Here is a 22004-nt window from a genome sequence, read left to right on the forward strand (position 1 = left end):
ATATATACTATGGTAAATGTGATTCTTAATATACCAGTTACCATATCATTTGTAATATTCAATATTGTAATATTTATGCAAATGTGTCAAGTTATCAGCCTTTTCTAGAGATCACTTTTGTATAAAGTCAAGAATTTATTTATTTAGTCACAGTATCTTTTTTTAGGTATTTCCATTCAAAGCGTATCATTTTCATCTACTATATTTTTAAACCAATCGGGGCTTAGAATTTCTGCTTTTATAGCTCTTTGGTTTTATATATTTTGTTATTCTTTTTTTATTTATTTTTTTCACTTTGCATGCAGTAACATTTTAATAGAAACAATTTGCATTCTATTTAAAGAAATATGCAAATGTTATTTTTATCATTAAAATTACATAGCAGTTAAATCAACATTTGTTTCGCAGTTCTAAATCATAATCTAAGCACGGGCTTTTTCTTTTTTTTTTTTTTTTTTTTTTTCTCCTCTTGCTAATAATTACATATATATTGTAGGCACATTAAAGATTGTATTTGTGAGCCAGGAAAACCATCAGTACATACGGAAATGACTGCGAAGCCTTTTTGCAGATAATTACCATATAAAATAGAGCTTCCTAATATATTTTGCATTTCTTCATTAGTAAGGATTTTATTTAATTTTTATTGACAAAGTTTAATTTTAACCTATACGTTGCTCTGCTTAAGCCGCAGTAATGGAATGACTTTAATATTTTAGAAGATCTGTGTTTATAGATCTGTATTTAGAAACAATGCAATAGGTCTGTAGATCTCAGAATTCTTCTGGAATGCTGCCCTCTAAATAATGATAAATTACTCGTGCAGTATGCCATTTGCTAATTATATCCATGATTTACTGCAGAGCACGACTTAAATCATTCATTTCAGTCTTGCGTAACAGTGCCATAAAATGTTTTTTTTTTTTGGTTTCTTAAAAATGGTTTCCATGTGTATCATTTAAACAAATTTTAACAGCTTTTGTATTCCCGTGAATATTCAAGCTTATAACTTCTTTTAAAATTTATGTTAGCTATTATGGCTTATGTGTTTTTTTTAAAGGAATTTTTATATATTCTGCTTTTCTAGAAATGCGAGTAAATGTGTTTTCAAAAAAAGGAAAATGATCTCTAAATTTATAATAAACACCACATAATGTATATATTAAGTATTAAGAGTATATTTCAGTACAACATTGGCTAAGACGTATTTTATTTTGCTTTGATTTATTTACAAAGTAAAATATACATATTTTTATTTTTGTGGGAATTGTTTAGATCTTTAGGGCCAGATTCACGTAGGTGAGCGTCGGCGTAACGTATCGTAGATACGTTACACCGCCGCAAGTTTTCATCGCAAGTGCCTGATTCACAAAGCACTTGCGATGAAAACTACGCTGGCAGCCTCCGGCGCAAGGCGGGCCAATTCAAATGGGCGTGTGCCATTTAAATTAGGCGCGCTCCCGCGCCGGACCTACTGCGCATGCTCAGTTTCGCAATTCTCGTCGTGCCTTGCGCGCCGTGACGTAATTTTTTCGAACGACGACGCGCGTAGCGTACTTCCGTATTCCCGGACGTGTAACGCAAACGACGTTCATTTTTAAATTTCGACGCGGGAACGACGGCCATACTTTAGACAGCAATACGTTTGCTGACTAAAGTTAGGGCACCCAAAGCGACGACTAATTTTGCGACGGGAAACTAGACTAGCAGCGACGTAGCGAACGCGAAAATCCGTCGTGGATCGCCGTAACTCCTAATTTGCATACCCAACGTTGGTTTACGACGCAAACTCCCCCCAGCGGCGGCCGCGGTACTGCATCCTAAGATCCGACAGTGTAAAACAATTACACCTGTCGGATCTTAGGGATATCTATGCGTAACTGATTCTATGAATCAGTCGCATAGATAGAAACAGAGATACGACGGCGTATCAGGAGATACGCCGTCGTATCCCTTTTGTGAATCTGGCCCTTATTTTATATCTATTTTTTATGAAACCTTAGGGCCAGATTCACGTAGAATCGCGGCGCCGTAACGTATCGTAGATACGTTACACCGCCGCAAGTTTTCATCGCAAGTGCCTGATTCACAAAGCACTTGCGATGAAAACTACGCCGGCGGCCTCCGGCGCAAGGCGGGCCAATTTATGTTAGCTATTATGGCTTATGTGTTTTTTTTAAAGGAATTTTTATATATTCTGCTTTTCTAGAAATGCGAGTAAATGTGTTTTCCAAAAAGGAAAATGATCTCCAAATTTATAATAAACACCACATAATGTATATATTAAGTATTAAGAGTATATTTCAGTAAAACATTGGCTAAGACGTATTTTATTTTGCTTTGATTTATTTACAAAGTAAAATATACATATTTTTATTTCTGTGGGAATTGTTTAGATTTTTATTTTATATCAATTTTTTTATGAAACCTTAGGGCCAGATCCACAAATAACCTGCGTAACTTAAATCTTCCAATTTAAGTTACACCGCCGCAAAATTTCTACCTAAGTGCCCGATCCACAAAGCACTTACCTTGAAATTTGCGGCGGTGTAACTTAAATGTGTCCGGCGCAAGGCGTGCCGAATCTAATGGGGCGAGTCCCATTTAAATTAGGCGCGCTCCCGCGCCGGACGTACTGCGCATGCTCCGTCGGGTAAATACACTTTGAAAGTGTTCAATTTCATTGTGGATACATTGTTACCTTGTGTATGATTCCTGTTAACGCTTATGGATAGGCTTGCTCAGTTAGCCTTTTAGATAGTTTTTTGCTGGAAACGGCAATTACTCCTTCCCTTGTTCTATATATATTATGATATTTTATATCTAAATAAACAAAAAACTTTTTAGAGAAAATCTCTCCTTGTGTGAATATATTCTGACCAACCAAACTGTGCCTAAAAAGTCCATAAACTAGCCCTCAGTTATCTCCTTTATCAACTTACCCGATGTGCATTGCGCTAACAGACGTCGCTCCGACGTCATTTGCTTAGACGTTAACGTAAATGGCATCCAGCGCCATTCACGGACGTCTTACGCAAACGACATAGAGTTTAAAATTTCGACGCGGGAACGACGGCCATACTTAATAGGGCTTAGTCAAATAGGACTTAGCCCTATTTTTACACGGCGTAACTAGACGTAAACGACGTAGATTTAGCGCGACGGGCCCGTCGGAACGTTCGTGGATCGCCGTAAGTGGTCATTTCCATATTCTAGGCCGGCCGCAAGTGCCGTATTCTCCAAGCACTTGCTCCGTAATTTGCGGCGGCGTAGTGCAAATGGCCCGGCGTATGGCCGCGTAATTCAAAGGGGGCGGCTTGTATTCAAATTAAGCGCGCCCCCGCGCCGATCGAACTGCGCATGCGCCGGGCGGAAAAATAGCCCAGTGCGCATGCTCCAGCTCACAACGGAAAACGTCAATGACGCCGACGTGAGCGTCATTGACGTAAAGTCGTATTCGCGGACGACTTAGTAAAACGACGTAACCGACGGAAAAAGACGGCACTGACCCAACGCCATGCTTAACATGGCATACTGCGGACTGGCGTAAGGTTACCCCTCATATAGCAGGGGTAACCTTACGCTTACGGAAATGACGTAAACGACGACGACGCGGCGCAAATTCATTCGGGAATCGGCGTATCAGGCTCATTTGCATAGTCAAATGAGAACTGAACGTAAACGCCACCTAGCGGCCAGCGTCGAATTACATCTAAGATCCGACGGCGTAAGTAACTTACACCTGTCGGATCTACGCCGTATCTATGCGAAAATTATTCTAGGAATCATACGCATAGATACCCGGGGCCAAAAACAGAGATACGACGGTGTTTCCTGAGATACTCCGTCGTATCTCTTCTGAGAATCTGGCCCACTGGATTGAAATATAATATATATTTTTAAATCAACAGTCGTTAGAAGATAACTGAAGGGGCCAGATCCACGTAGCTCCGAGCATTTTTCCGTCCGGCGTAGCGTATCTCAGCTACACTACGCCGCCGTTACTTTCAGCGTATTTTCCATATCCTGAAAGAATTTGCGCCGTAAGTTACGGCGGCGTAGTGTAACTGTGTCGGCGTAAGGGCGCGCAATTCAAATGGATGAGATGGGGGCGTGTTTTATGTTAATACGTCTTGACCCAACGTAAATTTTGTTTTTCTGAACGGCGCATGCTCCGTCCGTGTGGGTATCCCAGTGCGCATGCTCCAATTTAACTCGCAACAAGCCAATGCTTATGACGTGAACGTCATTCTATGCAAAGCCCTATTCGCGAACGTTTTACGCAAACGACGGAAAATTAGACGCTGGCCCGACGTCCATACTTAACATTGGCTACGCCTCATATAGCAGGGGTAACGTTACGCCGAAAAAAGCCTTACGGAAACTAAGTAAAAAAATGCGCCGGCCGGACGTACGTTTGTGAATCGGCGTATCTAGCTAATTTGCATACTTGACGCGGAAATCGACGGAAGCGACACCTAGCGGCCAGCGTAAATATGCATCTTAGATCCGACGGCGTACTAAGACGTACGCCAGTCGGATCTAGGCCAGCTTCAGGCGTATCTTGTTTTGTGGATACAAAACAAAGATACGCCGGAGCAACCTAGCAGTTACGCGGCGTATCAATAGAAACGCCAGCGTAACTGCTTCGTGGATCTGGCCCAATGAGTTTTGGTTAGTAGTGTCTTATTATGTTCTACTTTCGTGTTGGTATTAAATATTGAGTTAAGCATTGTTTATATTTTTACAGCACGGCCATATTGTTTCATTTTTTTTTTGTCAGCTTTGAGCTCACTTCATCCATCTGTTGTTTTTACAGAAGGAAAAATATCAGCACCAACTTAAAGGACTGTACATTTCTTGAAACTCAACGCAAGCTTTTAAGGTTTTTTAAGAACCCTTGCTAAGCGACCAATATTTTTTAGAAGGTTGGACCTTGAGCATTTGCTCAAAACTGTTAGTCGAAAAGAAAATTTAACCTTTTACTGGTTGTTTTTGATAATGGTTTGCAAATAGTTTTCTTCTTTCTTTCATGGCTAAGTCATTACCCATCAAGTGCTGCAGGTAGATGAAACGCGTAAGGCCAGTAACTTTTGTGGGCTGCAACTATGGATGTTCATGTGGCATTTGGCTATATTATAATTTGTTTGTGAATATGGGACCCAAATTTAATTATTGGGTATGTTGATGAATTTGGTAAATGGCTTTCAGTCTGCATATTTCTCTTCCCAACCACTGACCACCAACCCCAACAAAACCATGAGCAGAGCTCAGTGGTTTGATATAAAGTCAGATTCTGTCCATTTTGTCTGCCAATGGGCCAGATCCACAGCCGCCGAGCGCAACTTAACTTTTCAGAGTTAAGTTACACTGCCGCAAATCTCCCAAGTTAGGTGCCAATCCACAAAGCACTTACCTGGAAATTTGCGGCGGTGTAACTTAACTCCGTCCGGCGCAAGGCGTTCCTAATACAAATGGGCGATTCCCATTTAAATTAGGCGCGCTCCCGCGCCGGACGTACTGCGCATGCTCCGTCGGGTAACTTACCCGACGTGCATTGCGCTAACCGACGTCGCTCCGACGTCATTTGCTTAGACGTTAACGTAAATGGCGTCCAGCGCCATTCACGAACGTCTTGCGCAAACGACGTAGAGTTGAAAATTTCGACGCGGGAACGACGGCCATACTTAATAGGGCTTAGTCAAATAGGACTCAGCCCTATTTTTACGCGGCGTAACTCGACGTAAACGACGTAGATTTAGCGCGACGGGCCCGTCGGAACGTTCGTGGATCGCCGTAAGTGTTCATTTGCATATTCTAGGCCGGCCGCAATGGCCTCGCCACCTAGCGGCCGGCCTAGAATTGCATCCTTAAGATCCGACAGTGTAATTCAATTACACATGTCGGATCTTCTGCCTATCTATGGTAAACTTATTCTGTGGATCAGTTCCATAGATAGAAACAGGGATGCGACGGTGTATCAGTAGATACGCTGGCGTATCCCTTTTGTGGATAACCCCCAATGTGTTTGACTTAAACTATCCATTGATCCTGTACACAGGTATTAGGATTGACCGATTAGAAGCCATTCTTTAGCATTTTTTTTAGGTTGAATATATTTTGCCATTGTTCTTATCCAATGGCAATGCTGTTTTTGTACTCTCTGATTTTTTTTATCATTTTAGAACAATAAAGGAAAAAATAACCCTTAACATAAATTTAAAGGCCCAGATTCAGCATAGCTTGCGCTATATTTGCGGGGGAGCAAATATTTTGCGCTGCCCTCGATTCACGGAGCAGTAGCTCCGTGAACTGCGAGGGCGCGCCGGCAAATTTGCCCGGCGTAAGCGCGCGCAAGTTAAATGATCCCGCCGGGGGCGGGAATCATTTAAATTAGGCGCGCTCCCGCGCCGAGCGTACAGCGCATGCTCCGTCGGGGAACTTTCCCGACGTGCATTGCGGCAAATGACGTCGCAAGGACGTCATTTGCTTCAAAGTGAACGTGAATGGCGTCCAGCGCCATTCACGAATCACTTACGCAAACGCCGTGAAATTCAAATTTCACGGCGCGGGAAGGCCGGCTATACTTTAGCATTGGCTGCCCCTACTATTAGAAGGGGCAACCTTGCGCTAAAGTTGCCATACGGAAACTCCGTACCTGGCTTGCGCGGGGCCCGCGCAAGCTTGTGAATCAGTGGTAGTATGCAATTTGCATACTACACGCTGATCACAATGGGAGCGCCGCCTAGCGGCAAGCACAAGAATGCAGCCTAAAATCTGCGAGGCATAAGTGGCTTATGCCGCGCAGATTTTAGGCTGCAGTCGGTGTAACGAGGTTCCTGAATCAGGAGCACTCGTTACACCGGAGCAAGTAAGCAATTGCGCCGTGTAACTTATGGTTACACGGGCGCAATTGCTTCTTGAATCTGGGCCAAAGTCTTTTCACTTTTTCTTTATTTCCACCCACTTTCCTACAAAAAATAAAAATAAAAATGAGAAATAGAAAGGTTATAAAGGACAATATTTTAAAATATTTAAACTTTTTCTCTTTTTTTTTCTCTGAAACTTTAGGTGAGAAGCCTTACAAGTGTCCACATTGTGACTATGCTGGCACCCAATCAGCATCTCTGAAGTACCACCTGGAGCGCCACCATCGAGAAAGGCAGAATGGCTCCGGCCCCATCGCTAGTCAAGGGCATACTCCAGGACAGGAGCACAAGGATGAAACAGTCAGCAAGAGTTCCCTATTTATGAGACCTGACATTTTACGAGGAGCATTTAAAAGCCTCCCCGGAATTGATTTCAGAAGTGGCGCTATGTCCCAGCAATGGCAGTCAGGGTTGATGTCTGGGGAGCGTCAGGGACAGTCGAGTGGCATTAGTCCTGAGGTTTCTTCAGAAGCTTTGAAAAAATCAGAGATCTCTTCTAAAGCAGCAAACATTGCAGAATTTGGGAGAGCCTATCAGAACATTGTAGGAAATGGTGTTAACTTCCAGGGCTCTTTGCAGGCCTTCATGGACAGCTTTGTTTTAAGCTCTTTAAAGAAAGAGAGGGAGATGAAAGAGAAAGCCTTGCTAGATTCACTTCCTATTAAAGTTTCCAGGTCTGACAACGGTGAAGACAAGGTGGAGAACAAAACACCACAGAGGAAATTGGAAAAGTCTCAGTATGAACCTCTAGACCTGTCGGTGAGGCCAGATGCTCAATCTCTTCCAGGTTCATCGGTAACAGTCCAAGATAACATTGCTTGGCATGGGTGTTTGTTTTGTTCTTTTACGACATCATCCATGGAGTTGATGGCCTTGCACCTCCAAGCTAACCATTTAGGAAAAGCGAAGCGTAAGGACAGTTTGGGTGCCACTAATAAAATTGCTGCCTCTTCTTCTTCAGCCCAGTGTGGCAAAGAAATGATGTCAAAGTTGAGTCCATTGCAGAATTCTGAAAAAACTCCGAACTCTAAAGAGACTTTATCTGACCATAAAAGCACTTCATGGTCCAGTCACATGGATCCAATGTTTAACAATTTTCCAACTGAATTCTACAAGCAGTTTGGTGTATATCCTCACTCGGTTGGGTCCAATGCTCAAAACTCTTGCTCTAACATGGACATTGACTCTCAGTCTCCCCCGGACGATGAAGCACACGCCTTGCAGTGTGATTCAGTTAATACAGTTGCTACTGATGACCTCTCTGATGAATCCTCATCCGAGGACATGGAAACGTGTAAAGAAGATGAGAATGAAGATGAAGAAATTGACACTGAACCGGAAAACATGAACACAGTTGACGAACAGAACAAAGAAGACCATGAAGAAGAAGATCCTCTACTGAATTCAGCTGCTCTCAGACCTTCTGAAAACATGGTTCCTTCAACACCATCGATGATGGAAAAGCAGTGGCATCCAAATCTTCCATTGCCTCACGAAACGCCACAATCTGACCAAGCATCCGGTCCAGATCCTTTGGAGAAGCAGGTTAATATGCTCTCCGTTCTTCGAGCTTACAGCTCTGACAGTATGGCTGCTTTTAACGGACTTGCAAGCAACACAACAAACAGTGGATGTATGAAGAGACCAGATTTATGTGGTAAGTTAATATCAAAAATACAGACGTAGATGATGATGATGGAAAAAAAAATAGTTGTATTTTTTTTAAATAGTCTCCTAAGGAACACATTGATGCCTTTGTTCATTTGATAAAAGCCAACACTCAAGCCCTGACGGAATCTAATCCGATGGATTTTTTCGTCGGATATCCGATGAAGCTGACTTTCATCAGTCTTGCCTACACACCATCCGTCAAAAATCCTACCGTGTCCAAACGCGGTGATGTACAACACTACAACGTGCTGAGAAAAATTCAATGCTTCCGAGCATGTGCCGACTTGATTCTGAGCATGCATGGATTTTTGACCGATGGACTTCCACACAGACGATCGTTTTTTTCTATCGGTTTTTTATTCATAGGAAAAATTCTATTTTTTTTTAACCGATGGAAAACAAACCAATGGGCCCCAGACACGATCGGTTTGACCAATGAAAACAGTCCATCGGTCTGTTTTCATCGGACAAACCGATCGTGTGTACAGGGCTTTAGGCTTCATGTACACGGGACGTTTTTACAATTGCTCCTAAATGATTAAACTTGACAGATAGTAACCCACGTTTAAAACGTCCGTTTTGCCTCGTTTACATGCTGCGTTTAGCAGCGTTTTGACGCGTTTGCGTTTAGAAGCGTTTTTTTTTTAAATGCCCAAAAACGAAAAATGCCTATAAACAAAACTCTGCTAAACGCAGGTTACCGCGTTTAGCCGCGTTTTGTTGCGTTTGGCTTCTGAAACGTGGAAATCTTCGGCGTCTGAACCCATTTTGTTGCTTTCAAAGAGACGCTGTTAAACGCAACTGCCTAAAAACGGCAATAAACGAGACTGTGTACATGGTCACATAGGATAACCTTGAATGAGTTCAGGGACAGTTGAAAAAAGCATCCAACTGCCTTTGAACGTACGTTTAGCAGCGTACCGTGTACTTGAAGCCTAATGCCGCGACACACGATCGGAATTTCCGACAACGAAACTGTGGATTTTTTTCCGACGGATGTTGGCTCAAACTTGTCTTGCATCGCACAAATGTTGCTCGGAAATTCTGATCGCCAAGAACATGGTGACGTACAACACTACAACGAGCCGATATAAATGAAGTTTAATGATTCCGCGCATGCGTCGAATTGATTTCGAGCATGCATGTCTTTTTGTGCATCGGAATTGCATACACACGATTGGACTTTCCGACAAGAACTTTTGTAGATTGAACTGAGCTACAGAATCACTGCTGGGAGGGGGAGACGGGGGAGCTGAGTCGCTGCGTCATTGCTGGGAAGGGAAACAGGGTGAGCTGAGCTGCAGAGTCATTGCTGGGAGGGAGAGCAAGGCAAGCTGAGCTGCTGAGTCATTGCTTTGAGGGAGAGCAGGGTGAGCTGAGCTGCTGAGTCATTGCTGGGAAGGGAAACAGGGTGAGCTGAGCTGCTGAGTCATTGCTGAGAGGAGGAGCAAGGTGAGCTGAACTGCTGAGTCATTTCTGGGAGGAGGAGCAAGGTTAGCTGAGCTGCTGAGTCATTGCTGGGAGGAGGAGCAAGGTGATCTGAGCTTCTGAGTCATTGCTGGGAGGAGGAGCAAGGTGAGCTGAGCTGCTAAATCATTGCTGGGAGGAGTAAGGTGAGCTGAGCTGCTGAGTCATTGCTGGGAGGAGTAAGGTGAGCTGAGCTGCTGAGTCATTGCTGGGAGGAGGAGCAAGATGAGCTGAGCTGCTGAGTCATTGCTGGGAGGAGGAGCAAGGTAAGCTGAGCTGCTGAGTCATTGCTGGGAGGGAGGAGCTAGATGAGCTGAGCTCCTGAAATAAAATAAATGCTTTTGCTGTAAATTTTGAGAATTAATTGCTTCACAGTGCCTGCAGCTACATAGGTCATTGAAGGCTTGTTTTAAAGCTCACTTACTGTTTAGGAGCATGTAGTATATATACATACTTAAAAGGTTCATAGCCTGGCCACATATTTTCTTGAAACACAGATTTAGGAAAAATAAACTTCTTATTGTAGATGTTCCTAAGAAAGTACAAGCTGCAGTTCGCTGATTTCACTTGCACCTGATGTGTTAACGTTCCCCTTCTTATACATATCTCTCTTTACTAACAACCCAGTGAGAATTTAGGGTTCGTGCTTCAGCCATAGCTGTCGTACGTAGATAGCAAATCGAAAAGATTCACATCATGTGAAATCCTGGCAAGATCGGAACCTCTCACAAAAAAATCCAGAGACCTATAATGGCCCATAGAGAGGCTGATAAGATCTAACTAGATTATCTTTTGTAGCTAATTCCCTTTTAACTCCTTCTACTGACACCACCAAAATCACTTACTGACGCGAGCAGATGTTGTGTTGATACATTGACTCTAAATACATTGACTGTACCAGACACATCTGTCAAATGGTGCATCAATAAACCAGCAATCTGGTGATGTGGGTATCTTGACAAATGGACCCTGCAACGTTTTATTATATTGCAGATTAGTCTATACTGTACAGACCTTATGGCCTTCATTTATCAAAAGGAGCTTCTTTTTTTCCTTCCTTTTTTTTTATTTTTATACATTAGTCTTAACAGTGAATTGAAGTCGGATTTTCACTGGATATTCAAATCAGAATCTTCTATTTTTTCTCCCTTTCATAAATGATTGTCATTATAATATTGTTATTCACACATAAATGATTTTCAAAGATTGTGGCCTGAAACACGCATAAAGCTCCAGGAGGACGCAGTCATGGTGCTGCATTGTGATTGTTTACTGCAAGGAAGTGAACAATGAGAAATCCTCCATTAAGGATCTGTAAAGATATGAATATCCTCCTCTCCTCTCCTCTTTCTTCCTTCTTTCCTCCTCCATATCCCTCCATTTTTCTTTTCCGTGCCCCTACCTTTCTCTCTTCTTCTTTATTTCCTTCCTATTATCCCCCCTTCCACCTCCTTCCCACTTTCTTCCTTCCATTCTTTTCTTCCTTCCTTCCTTCTCTTTCCTTTTCTTTCTCTTTCCCTTACATATTTTCTCCCTCCCTCACTTTCTTCCTTCTTTTGTCCTCCACTTCTTTCTGCTTTTTCTCTACATATCCCTTTCTTCCTTTTGATTTATTTCCTTCTGTTTATCTCTTCCTATCCGTCTCTTCCCACTTCCTTCCATCCATTCTCTTCTTCCTTCTTTCCTTCCTTCCTCTGCTCTCCCTTTCTTTCTCCTTCCTGCACTTTTCTCCCCCCTCATTTTCTTCCTTCTTTTGTCCCCCATATTCTTTTGCTTTTCTCTAGCTCTTAATTTTTCATTTATACCTCTTTAGACTTTCTTTCTTTCTTTCTTTCTTTCTTTCTTTCTTTCTTTCGTTCTTTCTTTCTTTCTTTTCTCTTCACCATTTTTATTCTGCACTCCTTGCTCCCTTCTTCGCTCTTGTTCTTTTTTTGTTCCTTCTTTCATTTCTTCCTGTTTCACTCCTTTTTTTTCTTCCTGTGTTCCATTTCTTCTTCCCTTCTTCCTTTATTTAATTTCCCTTGTCTCCTTATTTCATTCACATCTTTCTTTCTTTCCATGTATTCCTCCGTCCACCTCTTCCAACTTCTTTCTTTCTTGATTTACTTCCTTCTGTTTACCTCTCCTAACCATCTCTTCCCACTTCCTTCCATCCATTTTCTTCCTTCCTTCCTCTGCTCTCCTTTTACTTCCCTCAACTTTTTCTTCCCCCCTCATTTTCTTCCTTTTTTTGTCCCCCCACTTTCTTCTGCTTTTCTCTACCTCTTCCTTTTTTCCTTCCATTATCCCTCTTTCCACTTCCTTCTTTTTCTTTCTTTATTTCTTTCCTCTTACAATTTATACTCTTCCTTCTTCACTCTTCCTTCTTCACTCCTTCCTTCCTTTTTTGTTTTCTTCTTTCTTTTTTTCTCTCTTTCTTCTTTCCTTTTTCCTCCCTTGTTTACTCTTGTTCTTTTTTCATCCCTTCTTTCATTCCTTCCTGTTTCACTCCCATACACCGCTTCCCACTTTCTTCTCTTCCTTCCTTCCTCTGCTCTGATTTCCTTTTTCCTTCACTCACTTCTTTTCTTCCCCCTCTTTCTAATTTTTTCCTTCTTTTGTCCCCTATGTTCTTATGCCTTTCTCTACCTCTTCCTTTTTTCCTTCTATGTATCCCTCTTTCCACTTCCTTCTTTTTCTTTCTTTATTTCTTTCTTTCTTTCCTTTTCTCCATTTACAGTCTTTATCCTTCACTCCTTCCTTCCTTATTATTTTTTTCTTCTTTCCTTTCTTTTTCTCTTTCTTCCTTCCTCTTTTCCTCCCTTGCTCCCTGGTTCACTTTTGTTCCCATTCCATTCATTCTTTCATTCCTTCCTGTTTCACTTCTTCTTCTTCTTTTTTTTTCTTTCCCTTCTTTCTATTCTCTTTATTTCCTTTTCCCTTGTCTCCTTATTTTCTTTACATAGTGCTTTCTTTCCATGTATACCTCCTTCCACCTCTTCTTTTTTCTTTCTTGATTTTTTCCATTTTGTTTATGTCTCCCATACATCTCCTCCCACTTTCTTCCATCCATTCTCTTCCTTCCTTCCTCTGCTTTTCTTCCCCCCTCTTTCTCATTTTCTTCCTTCTTTTGTCCCCTACATTCTTCTGCTTATCCCTACCTCTTCCCTTTTCCTTCCATTTATACCTCTTTCCACTCCCTTATCTTTCTTTCTTTCTTTCTTTCTTTCTTTCTTTCTTTCTTTCTTTCTTTCTTTCTTTCCTCTTCACCATTTATAGTCTTCCTTTTTCACTCCTTCCTTCCTTTGTTTTTTTTTTCTTCTTTTCTATTTCTTCCTTCCTTTTTTTTACTCCCTTGCTCCCTTGTTCACTCTTGTTCTTTTATTGATCCTTATTTCATGTTTATCTCTCCCATACATCGCTTATCACTTTCTTCCATCCATTCTCTTCCTTCCTTCCTTCCTTCCTTCCTTCCTTCCTTCCTTCCTCCTTTCCTTCCTTCCTTCCTTCCTCTCCTTTTCTTTTTCCTTCCCTCACTTCTTTTCTTCCCCCCACTTTCTTTATTTTTTTTGTCCCCCACATTCTTCTGCTTTTCTCTACCTTCTCCTTTTCACCTTTCTTTCTTTCTTTCTTTCTTTCTTTCTTTCTTTCTTTCTTTCTTTCTTTCTTTCTTTCTTTCTTTCTTTCCTTCCTTCCTCCCTTCCTTCCTTCTTTCTTTTTTTCTTTCTTTCTTTCTTTCTTTCTTTCTTTCTTTCTTTCTTTCTTTCTTTCTTTCTTTCTTTCTTTCTTCCTCACTTCCTTCCAGCACCCTCACTCCCCCCCTACCTCTAACAAGTGGTAGGGGTTCAGGCCTTGTTAAATGATGTTGCTGGTGACACCCTGACATCTTCTGTATGCACACCTTAACTGTTGTGGCATCTTAATGACACTACTGTCAATTTTGCCCTAGATACTTGGAAATAGGTCACTAAATAATTAAAACAAATTTATGATTAACATGTTTTAAAAAGAACATCTTTTCCTTCCCCAATGAAGAGATTCCTAAATGGAAAGTACACTTTTGATACAAGAATGATATGAATATGAATTCACACACAAATATGGATATGAATTCAGAACGCCTGCCTATGTACTAAGGGGCTACTAAGTTCACAAAAATGTCTATTTTAAGGAAAATTATAATGGTTATTGGTCAGTTTTTATTTATTATTTGTTTGTTCTTTAATTTGCAAACTTATTTTTTATATATTTTTTAATTATTTTAATAAATTTAACGTAAGCAGGAAGATTACTGTTTATTATTGTGGAGACTAAGGCCTAGTACACACGGAGGTCCGTTTCCGCGGATAAAACCTCTGGCGGATTTTGATCTCATGGTTATACTAACCATGAGATCAAAATCCCCGCGGAATTCCGTCCGCGGTGACGTGGCGACGTGCGCGACCCTGTGATATAAGGACTTCCACGCATGCGTCGAATCATTACGACGCATGCGGGGGATGGATTCGGACGGATTGATCCGGTGAGTCTGTACTGGATTCCAGCGGATCGATTTCTTAGCATGTCAAGAAATTTTGATCCGCTGGAAATCCATCCCCGGGGACAAAAATCTGCGGAAACAGTGGAGTGAATGGGCTGTGAGGCTGCCCATTCACTTGAACGGGTCACGTTCGGCAGCAGTACTGCCTGGTGAATGAAACATGCCACCCAATTTTTTCTGTGGCCACAAAGCAAATAATTGCAGCCCCAACATGTGTACAATCGTGAGCGGCTGCATTTCTCTTTCTGGTGGGTGGTCGGGAGCAGTAAAAACGAGTCTGCTGTTAAATCTACATGGGGTTACTGTTTTTCAGAAAATGCGCAGAATTTACTTTATGCGGCCAGTTTGAAGGCCTTTGGCAAAAGACTCTCATTATATTGTTTGCATACTCACCTAATGCTAGGTAACACGGTTAAAAAATGGCTGGAAAATACAGCAGTTGAGAGCTTGGAAGTCCTGGTTATCAATCACATTCTGACTTCTCCAACCCACAGCTAAGAATAGGCTGCCAGACATAGAACATGACTTCTTCGTAATTTGGCGTGCCGTATGTTCATGCTTGTGTACAATAGGTAGATAGATTTCTGCAGATCTTTCATAGCTGGGGGGGGGGGGGGGGACTCAAAAACCCCAAATAATAATATGTATGCTCACCTAAGGCTGGAATATTACTTACATTTGTAAAATTGGACAGAACTGGATGGCCCCAACATAGGGTCAATTAGTAGACCCATCAATAATCTGATATTCCAGTCAGCTGAAAGTCATGCAGATATAAAAAATTATTTAGCAAAAAATAATAAAAAATAGACATTATATGTACACATTTATATAAAAATATATACACTTTTTTTATATTTAAATAAGATAGATATATATATTAGGGGCCCTCAACTTACTCAAAAATCCAGTCTTGGTAATTATTTTAACAGTTATCTATTAAAACTATTGATATTCATTCAATGTATATGTTCATAAGGGGTGCAGGGGCGCTGCCCCCCTAATCGGTGTGCCTGGCCCCTAATCTACATGCAGGGTACCGGACGCATGGATTCCAATATTTTCTTTTTTTTAAAAGCACATGAGTACAGCTTGAGGCTCTAATTGGCTTCAAAAAAGGGTGGGCCCGGGGCGCAGAGCACTGCGCCCTGAGCCCAACCAGCTGTGTGACAATAGCAAATTAATATTCACTATTGTCTTCCTGATTCTCCTCCAGGCCAATCAGGAAGTCTGAGACCCGATTGGCCGAGAGGACAAGCAAATGTATTGGCCGCCAAGGAGGAGGAGGCGAAGGTGTAGCCGGCGTGAAGCTGAGGAGGAGGAGATGCAGGGTGAAGCCGAGGAGGAGGAGACTCAGGGTGAAGCCGCCGAGCAGGAAGCGCTGCCTGCGACCTAGATGGAGGTAAGTGTGGGGCAGGTGGGCTGACGATCAGGCGACAATGGGGGGAGGGAGGTTTCGGCTGACTGGAGGGTGGTGGGTGGCGGGGGGTTTGATTGCGCCCCCCTCCCAGAAATGGAGCACCAGCTGCCACTGAATGGTACTGAACTGCAGCAGAGGAAAATCTGGCCTCCTAACATCACAGCACCCAGTACTCATCTCAATTGCCCTCAGCCCTGATGCAAGCAGTGGCTTGGCTCCTGGAAGGAGTTATGAAAAATATCAAAAAACCTTGATGGGTGGGGGTTCGTTTGGGGAAATGGGAATTCCTCTGCATTCTGCATTTGCTTGATAGCACCCACATGTAATGCTGATCTTCCGTGATTGAAACCACTTAAATCCAGTGATTGAAAAGGGCAACCCAGGGACAATCAGGCCGGAGAGGAAAGTGTTAGATATGGGGTAGGTAACCTTGGCCCTCCGGGTGTAGTGAAACTACAAAACCCATCATGCCTCTGCCTGTGATTGTCAGGGTCTTGCAATGTCTCGTGGGACTTGTAGTTTCACCACAGCTGGAGGGCCGAGGTTGCCTACCCTTTTCTTTTTTTTTTTTGAAAGCCCATGGCGTGTGTAACACATTCATAAAAATTCACCCGGTGCCAAAAAATGTGCACAACATGAAGAGGTGACACAAAAACGTGCAACGGGTGTAAACTGGCCCTCTAAAACCAAAGGGCCCTGCCCTGAATCCCCCAGGGCGTTAGGCTCCTGACAGGGATAAAGGGTACTTACACTTTGGTCCATCTGGCCGAAACCAGACAGACCCCATTCTTTGGGGGGTCTGCCAAAACAGAACCCCCCCCCTAGTACTAGGAGGGGCTCCCCCGAAGGAAGACCCCATGAGAGCAGGCGAACTAAGCCAGAAGGCCATGTCCACCTACTCCCAAGACTTTCAGGGAAGGCCCGAAGACCAACACCCAACCAGCCACACAGTGCAAAACCGTGTACGAACATAAAAATACAAAAAGTGACAACACAAGGAATAAATACAATAAAGTGGGGAGAGGGATAGTGGAGAGGAGAGTGAAAGGTTGCCTACCCCTGTGCTAGATGAAGCTGGGCGTCCTCTAGTCAGGAAATGAGGTGTGTTCCATACGACTTGCTGCAGCTTCCAGTGCATAGTGTGAGAAGCCCATAGTGTGCAGTAAATCAGAGTAATCAATTTGAATACAGAAAAAAATATATAAGCCTGTAAAAGACTGAAGGGAAAGCTGGAGTTCCGCTTTGAGTGCTAATCCAGAAGACAATAACAGCTCCCTGTTTTACTTTATTTACTGCGTTCAGGAAACCCACAACATGACGGAACCAAATCATTATACTTTGCATGTTGAATACCGTCAGGTTCCTGCGTAATGTGCACCGTGAGATTCCAATCCATAATAAAAGAGCAGATTTTGTTTTATCCCTCTCTGGTGACACAATTTGTATAGAAGATACAACGCTCTTGTTTACATTTGCAAAGCGGATGCTTCCCTTCCCTCTCTGAAGTTCCTCAGATCTGACCGTAGGAAGTCAAACTAGGCCAGAATTCGGTTTGATGTTGTGAAAGTTGTTACATTTTCTGCTGGAGATATGTGCATTTGTTTTGCATACTTAACTTTCCCGGCAATAATTCTTGGTGAAAGAGACAAGCGGAGACTTTATGAGCCGTTTTAATAACGTCGAGCTTCTGGAGGGATAATGGACTTCTACCTAAAGAGTCTACCATCTTGTTTGTAAATTTATTGCATCTTCCCCGTTGAGTAAGTTGGTGCAAGAAAAATGGAAATTAAAGTGTGTTTAAACCCAAGAACAAAAATGCATGATATTTTAGCTTACCAGTCATTAGATATGGTGGCTGCCTCAGTATTATAGTTGATGATTACCTAAGAAAACATAGTAGGCATTTGATAGACATATGCAAATTGTTTTGGTCTGATAACGTCATCGGGTGACCACACCCCCTTGTGACGTCATCGGCCTGGGCATGGTGGGTCAATGACGTCACAAGGGGACGGGGTCGCCCGATGACGTCAGGTTAATCCACACCTTAGTTATTTAAGAAAGGGCCTGGTATAGATTGGGGTGGGGGTCCACGCTGCTTTTTATCTCTGATGTTTCCATTGCCGGTGTTTTGCCGAAAACCTCAAACTCACAAAAATCTCCAACCACGTCACTTGCGGTGACTCTCCAGCATCAGTAATGGGAGATTTCGAAGAGTTGTCTGTTTTTACAGAACACTGGCAGCATATACACTACGGGAAAACAACGAGTAAGGCCTCGTACACACGACCGAGGAACTCGTCGGAAAAGACACAACGTTTTCCTCGACGAGTTCCTTGTTAGGCTTGTCGAGGAACTCGACAAGCTTGCTTTGCGTACACACAGTCAAGACAAAATCTCCTCGTTCTCAAACGCGGTGACGTACAACGCATACAATGGCAGGGGAAGATCGATTCCACTGGCACAACCCTGGGGGCTGCTTTTGCTAATCTCATGTTACTGCGTGTTAAGGAAAAGTTTGTTAAGAGACGATTTGCACTTTTCAGTCGCGCCGCGCCACGAGTTGCCGAAAGAAGCCGAACGTCGGTGTGCAGGCGCCGTATAGCGCCGTATAGAGCCGACTCGCAGTCCGGCTTCTTTCGGCAACTCGTGACACGGTTGTATGTGCCGGGGGGAAGCTTATGTCATACGTCAATCAATTAGCCTGTGCATAGGAACACCCACTCCCGCGGGATTCACTACCCGGAAGCCGGGGGGGGGGGAATAAAGATATAACGGTATGTACGGCAAAAAAAAAAAAAGATCAGCGTACAGTCAATGTCGGAATGGAGCTTAATGTAATGTTAGAATTTTTTTTAGGGTGAACCCCCGCTTTAACAACCAGCTATTCTTCACACAGAATTTGAATCAGTCGATCATTTTTTGACCGATACGAATTTGAATCATTGCGAAAAATTTGGAATTTGTTAGGAAATTAATAAACAAAACAAAATTAAACTAAATACATTTTGAATCAAATTAACAAAATAAAATTAGTAACAAAATGAATCTATCCGAAATGAATCAAATTGTTCCATTCTGCACATGTCTAACTATATGACGAAGTAGACCGTTGAACAGTTTGTACACATATATTGAGAATATTATAAGCACAGGATGTGCCTCCTAAAAAAGTAGAAATTAGGTAGATAGGTGCTTTCAGACCTTATACGGTAGAGGTGGCTATGTTAGGTTCCTTTTTTTATTAGTTATTATAGTTTTTGTTGAGTGTTAACAAACACAGGAGTGAATTTTTTTTACATTTGGTAGACATATTAAAGCGGGAGTTCACCCGAAAAAAAAATTTTAACATTAGATTGAGGCTCGTTTTGTCAAGCAGAATCGGGTGTTTTTTTTTTAAATCGAAGCAGTACTTACCGTTTTAGAGATAGATCTTCTCCGCCGCTTCCAGGTATGGTCTACGGGACTGGGCGTTCCTATTTGATTGACAGGCTTCCGACGGTCGGATACATCGCGTCACGAGTAGCCGAAAGAAGCCGAACGTCGGTGCGGCTCTATACGGCGCCTGCGCACCGACATTCGGCTACTTTCGGAAAATCGTGACGCGATGTATGCGACCGTCGGAAGCTTGTCGGAAGACTGTCAATCAAATAGGAACGCCCAGTCCCGCAGCCCATACCCGGAAGCGGCGGAGAAGATGTATCTCTAAAACGGTAAGTACTGCTTAGATTTTAAAAAAAAACACCCGATTCCCCTTGACAAAACGCGCCTCAATCTAATGTTAAAAAAAAAGGTTTTTGGGTGAACCTCCACTTTAAGGCGGTGGACATTTGGTGACCATAGAAGAAGAAGAAGTAGATATGTATATATAATATTATTATAGTATTTATATTTGCTGTATTTATATGCTGTATGATTATTTTATAATTCTCTCTGAGTCTCGCCACAACTGAAGATACACAATAGAGAAACCATCAAAGATTAAACAAACCAAAAAAAACAGAACAGTTGAAATGGGTCCCTCTTGATAATGCTATCATTGTGACTAGTAGGATATACTGGATATAACAGTTAGAAGTTGGCTGTAAAACAAAAAAATGGCAATCTTTTTGAGCTGCAGAAAGTCTTGGGATTCCTAATTTCAACCCTCTCCAACAACTATTTATTTTGTCTAAAACATGGGTCTTCAAACTACGGCCCTCCAGTTGTTCAGGAACTACAATTCCCATCATGCCTAGTCATGTCTGTGAATGTCAGTGTGTTACAATGCCTCATAGGATGTGTAGTTCTACAACAGCTGGAGGGCCGTAGTTTGAGGATCCCTGGTCTAAAATGATCCACAAGTGTTCAGTGATGGGCAGGAAAAGGATCAATAATAATAAGTAGAATAAAAAAAGACTAATGGCGCGTACACACGATCAGTCCATCCGATGAAAACGGTTTGATGGACCGTTATCATCGGTTAACCGATGAAGCTGACTGATGGTCCGTCGCGCCTACACACCATCGGTTAAAAAAACGATCGTGTCAGAACGCGGTGACGTAAAACACAACGACGTGCTGAAAAAAACGAAGTTCAATGCTTCCAAGCATGCGTCGACTTGATTCTGAGCATGCGTGGATTTTTAACCGATGGACGTGCCTACTAACGATCGGTTTTGTTCTATTGGTTAGGAATCCATCGGTTAAAACAAGTTGGCTTTTTTTTAACCGATGGATAAATAACCGATGGCGCCCACACACAATCGGTTTGGACCAATGAAAACGGTCCATCAGACCGTTCTCATCGGTTTAACCGATCGTGTGTACGTGGCCTTACGGGGTTATTTACTAAAGGCAAATTCACTTTGCACTACAAGTGCAAACTACAGGTGCGAAGTGCACTGAAAGTACACTTGGAAGTGCCTTTCGCTCTAAATCTGAGGGGTAGATCTGAAATGAGGGGAAGCTCTGCTGATTTTATAATCCAATCATGTGCAAGCTAAAATGATGTTTTATATTTTCCTTGCATGTCCCCCTCGGATCTACAGCGAGTTCCAAGTGCACTTTCAGTGCAATTTCTTGTAGTTTGCACTTGTAGTGAAAACTGGATTTGCCTTTATTAAATAACCCCTAAGTGTCCAAATGTAACAGGTGTACAAGTGTAAGTAATGCAAAAAGATGGTCAACAGGTAAGAGAGCTAATGCTGTTTCATAGGCCCAGTTGACGTTCATTTGCCTGAGTAAGCCATGGGAGAATCCAACTCATTGTGGGGGTTCAGAAGTCTCCCTTCGTCAGGGTTTGCAGTAGCCAAATAAAATACTGTAATGCACTGCACTGGAATGAAATGATTAGAAATCTGTTGTTTTGTGTAGAAGGACTCCTTTATGGTATCAGTCTGAACTGGTGAGCCACCAAAGCGCGTTGGTACTCCTGTGACTATTGGGCCCCTTTCACACCTGCAGACCGTATGTCCGCTTTTTCATCCATCCGTTTATGAACATCCGCTGACACCCGATCTCATCCGGGTCCGCTATGCTCCGATTCTGCAGACGGAGGAAATCCTATTTTTCCATCCGTCTGTGGATCGGATTGGGTGAACACGGACAATTGGTCTGTGTTCATCCGATCCCCCCATAGGGGAGAGCGGAGATCTGAAAGGGCGGTCCCTGCACACTGTCACAATGTCTGACGATATGGTTCCGGCTATAAAGATGGTTCCTGTAAGGACTGCGCAGGCGCAATCCTTGCCAACGGAATTCTCCGAACCTCGGCCGGCATCCAGGGCGACGTGGAATTTGAGGAAAGTGGCCAGTCGGCCTCACGTCCTTGCTTCGCTCTGCCTCCTGGCTCTTTTTTTATCATCCTCCAATCCACGGGGATGTTAAAGAATGAGCCTGGATGCCGGCCGAGGTTTGGAGATTTCCGTCGGCAAGGATTGCGCCTGCGCAGTCCTTACAGGAACCATCTCGATAGGGGAACCTTAACGACAAGTCACTGGCTCAGCAGGGATCAGCG

The 22004-nt window shown here is 42.7% G+C and overlaps 1 protein-coding gene across 2 annotated transcripts in view; it reads left to right on the top strand.

The window, feature by feature from the left end:
• The window catches only part of ZNF536 (zinc finger protein 536), a 137933-nt gene that overhangs the window by 113704 nt on the left and 2225 nt on the right, over nt 1-22004 (top strand). For both annotated transcript variants that reach the window (XM_040329493.1, XM_040329494.1), the window contains one exon: nt 7072-8586. In XM_040329493.1, the coding sequence (XP_040185427.1) occupies nt 7072-8586 (1515 nt within the window). The remainder of the gene's footprint in view (nt 1-7071; nt 8587-22004) is intronic.

The sequence above is a fragment of the Rana temporaria genome, chromosome 11, assembly GCF_905171775.1.
Source record: "Rana temporaria chromosome 11, aRanTem1.1, whole genome shotgun sequence".
Classification (NCBI taxonomy): domain Eukaryota; kingdom Metazoa; phylum Chordata; class Amphibia; order Anura; family Ranidae; genus Rana; species Rana temporaria.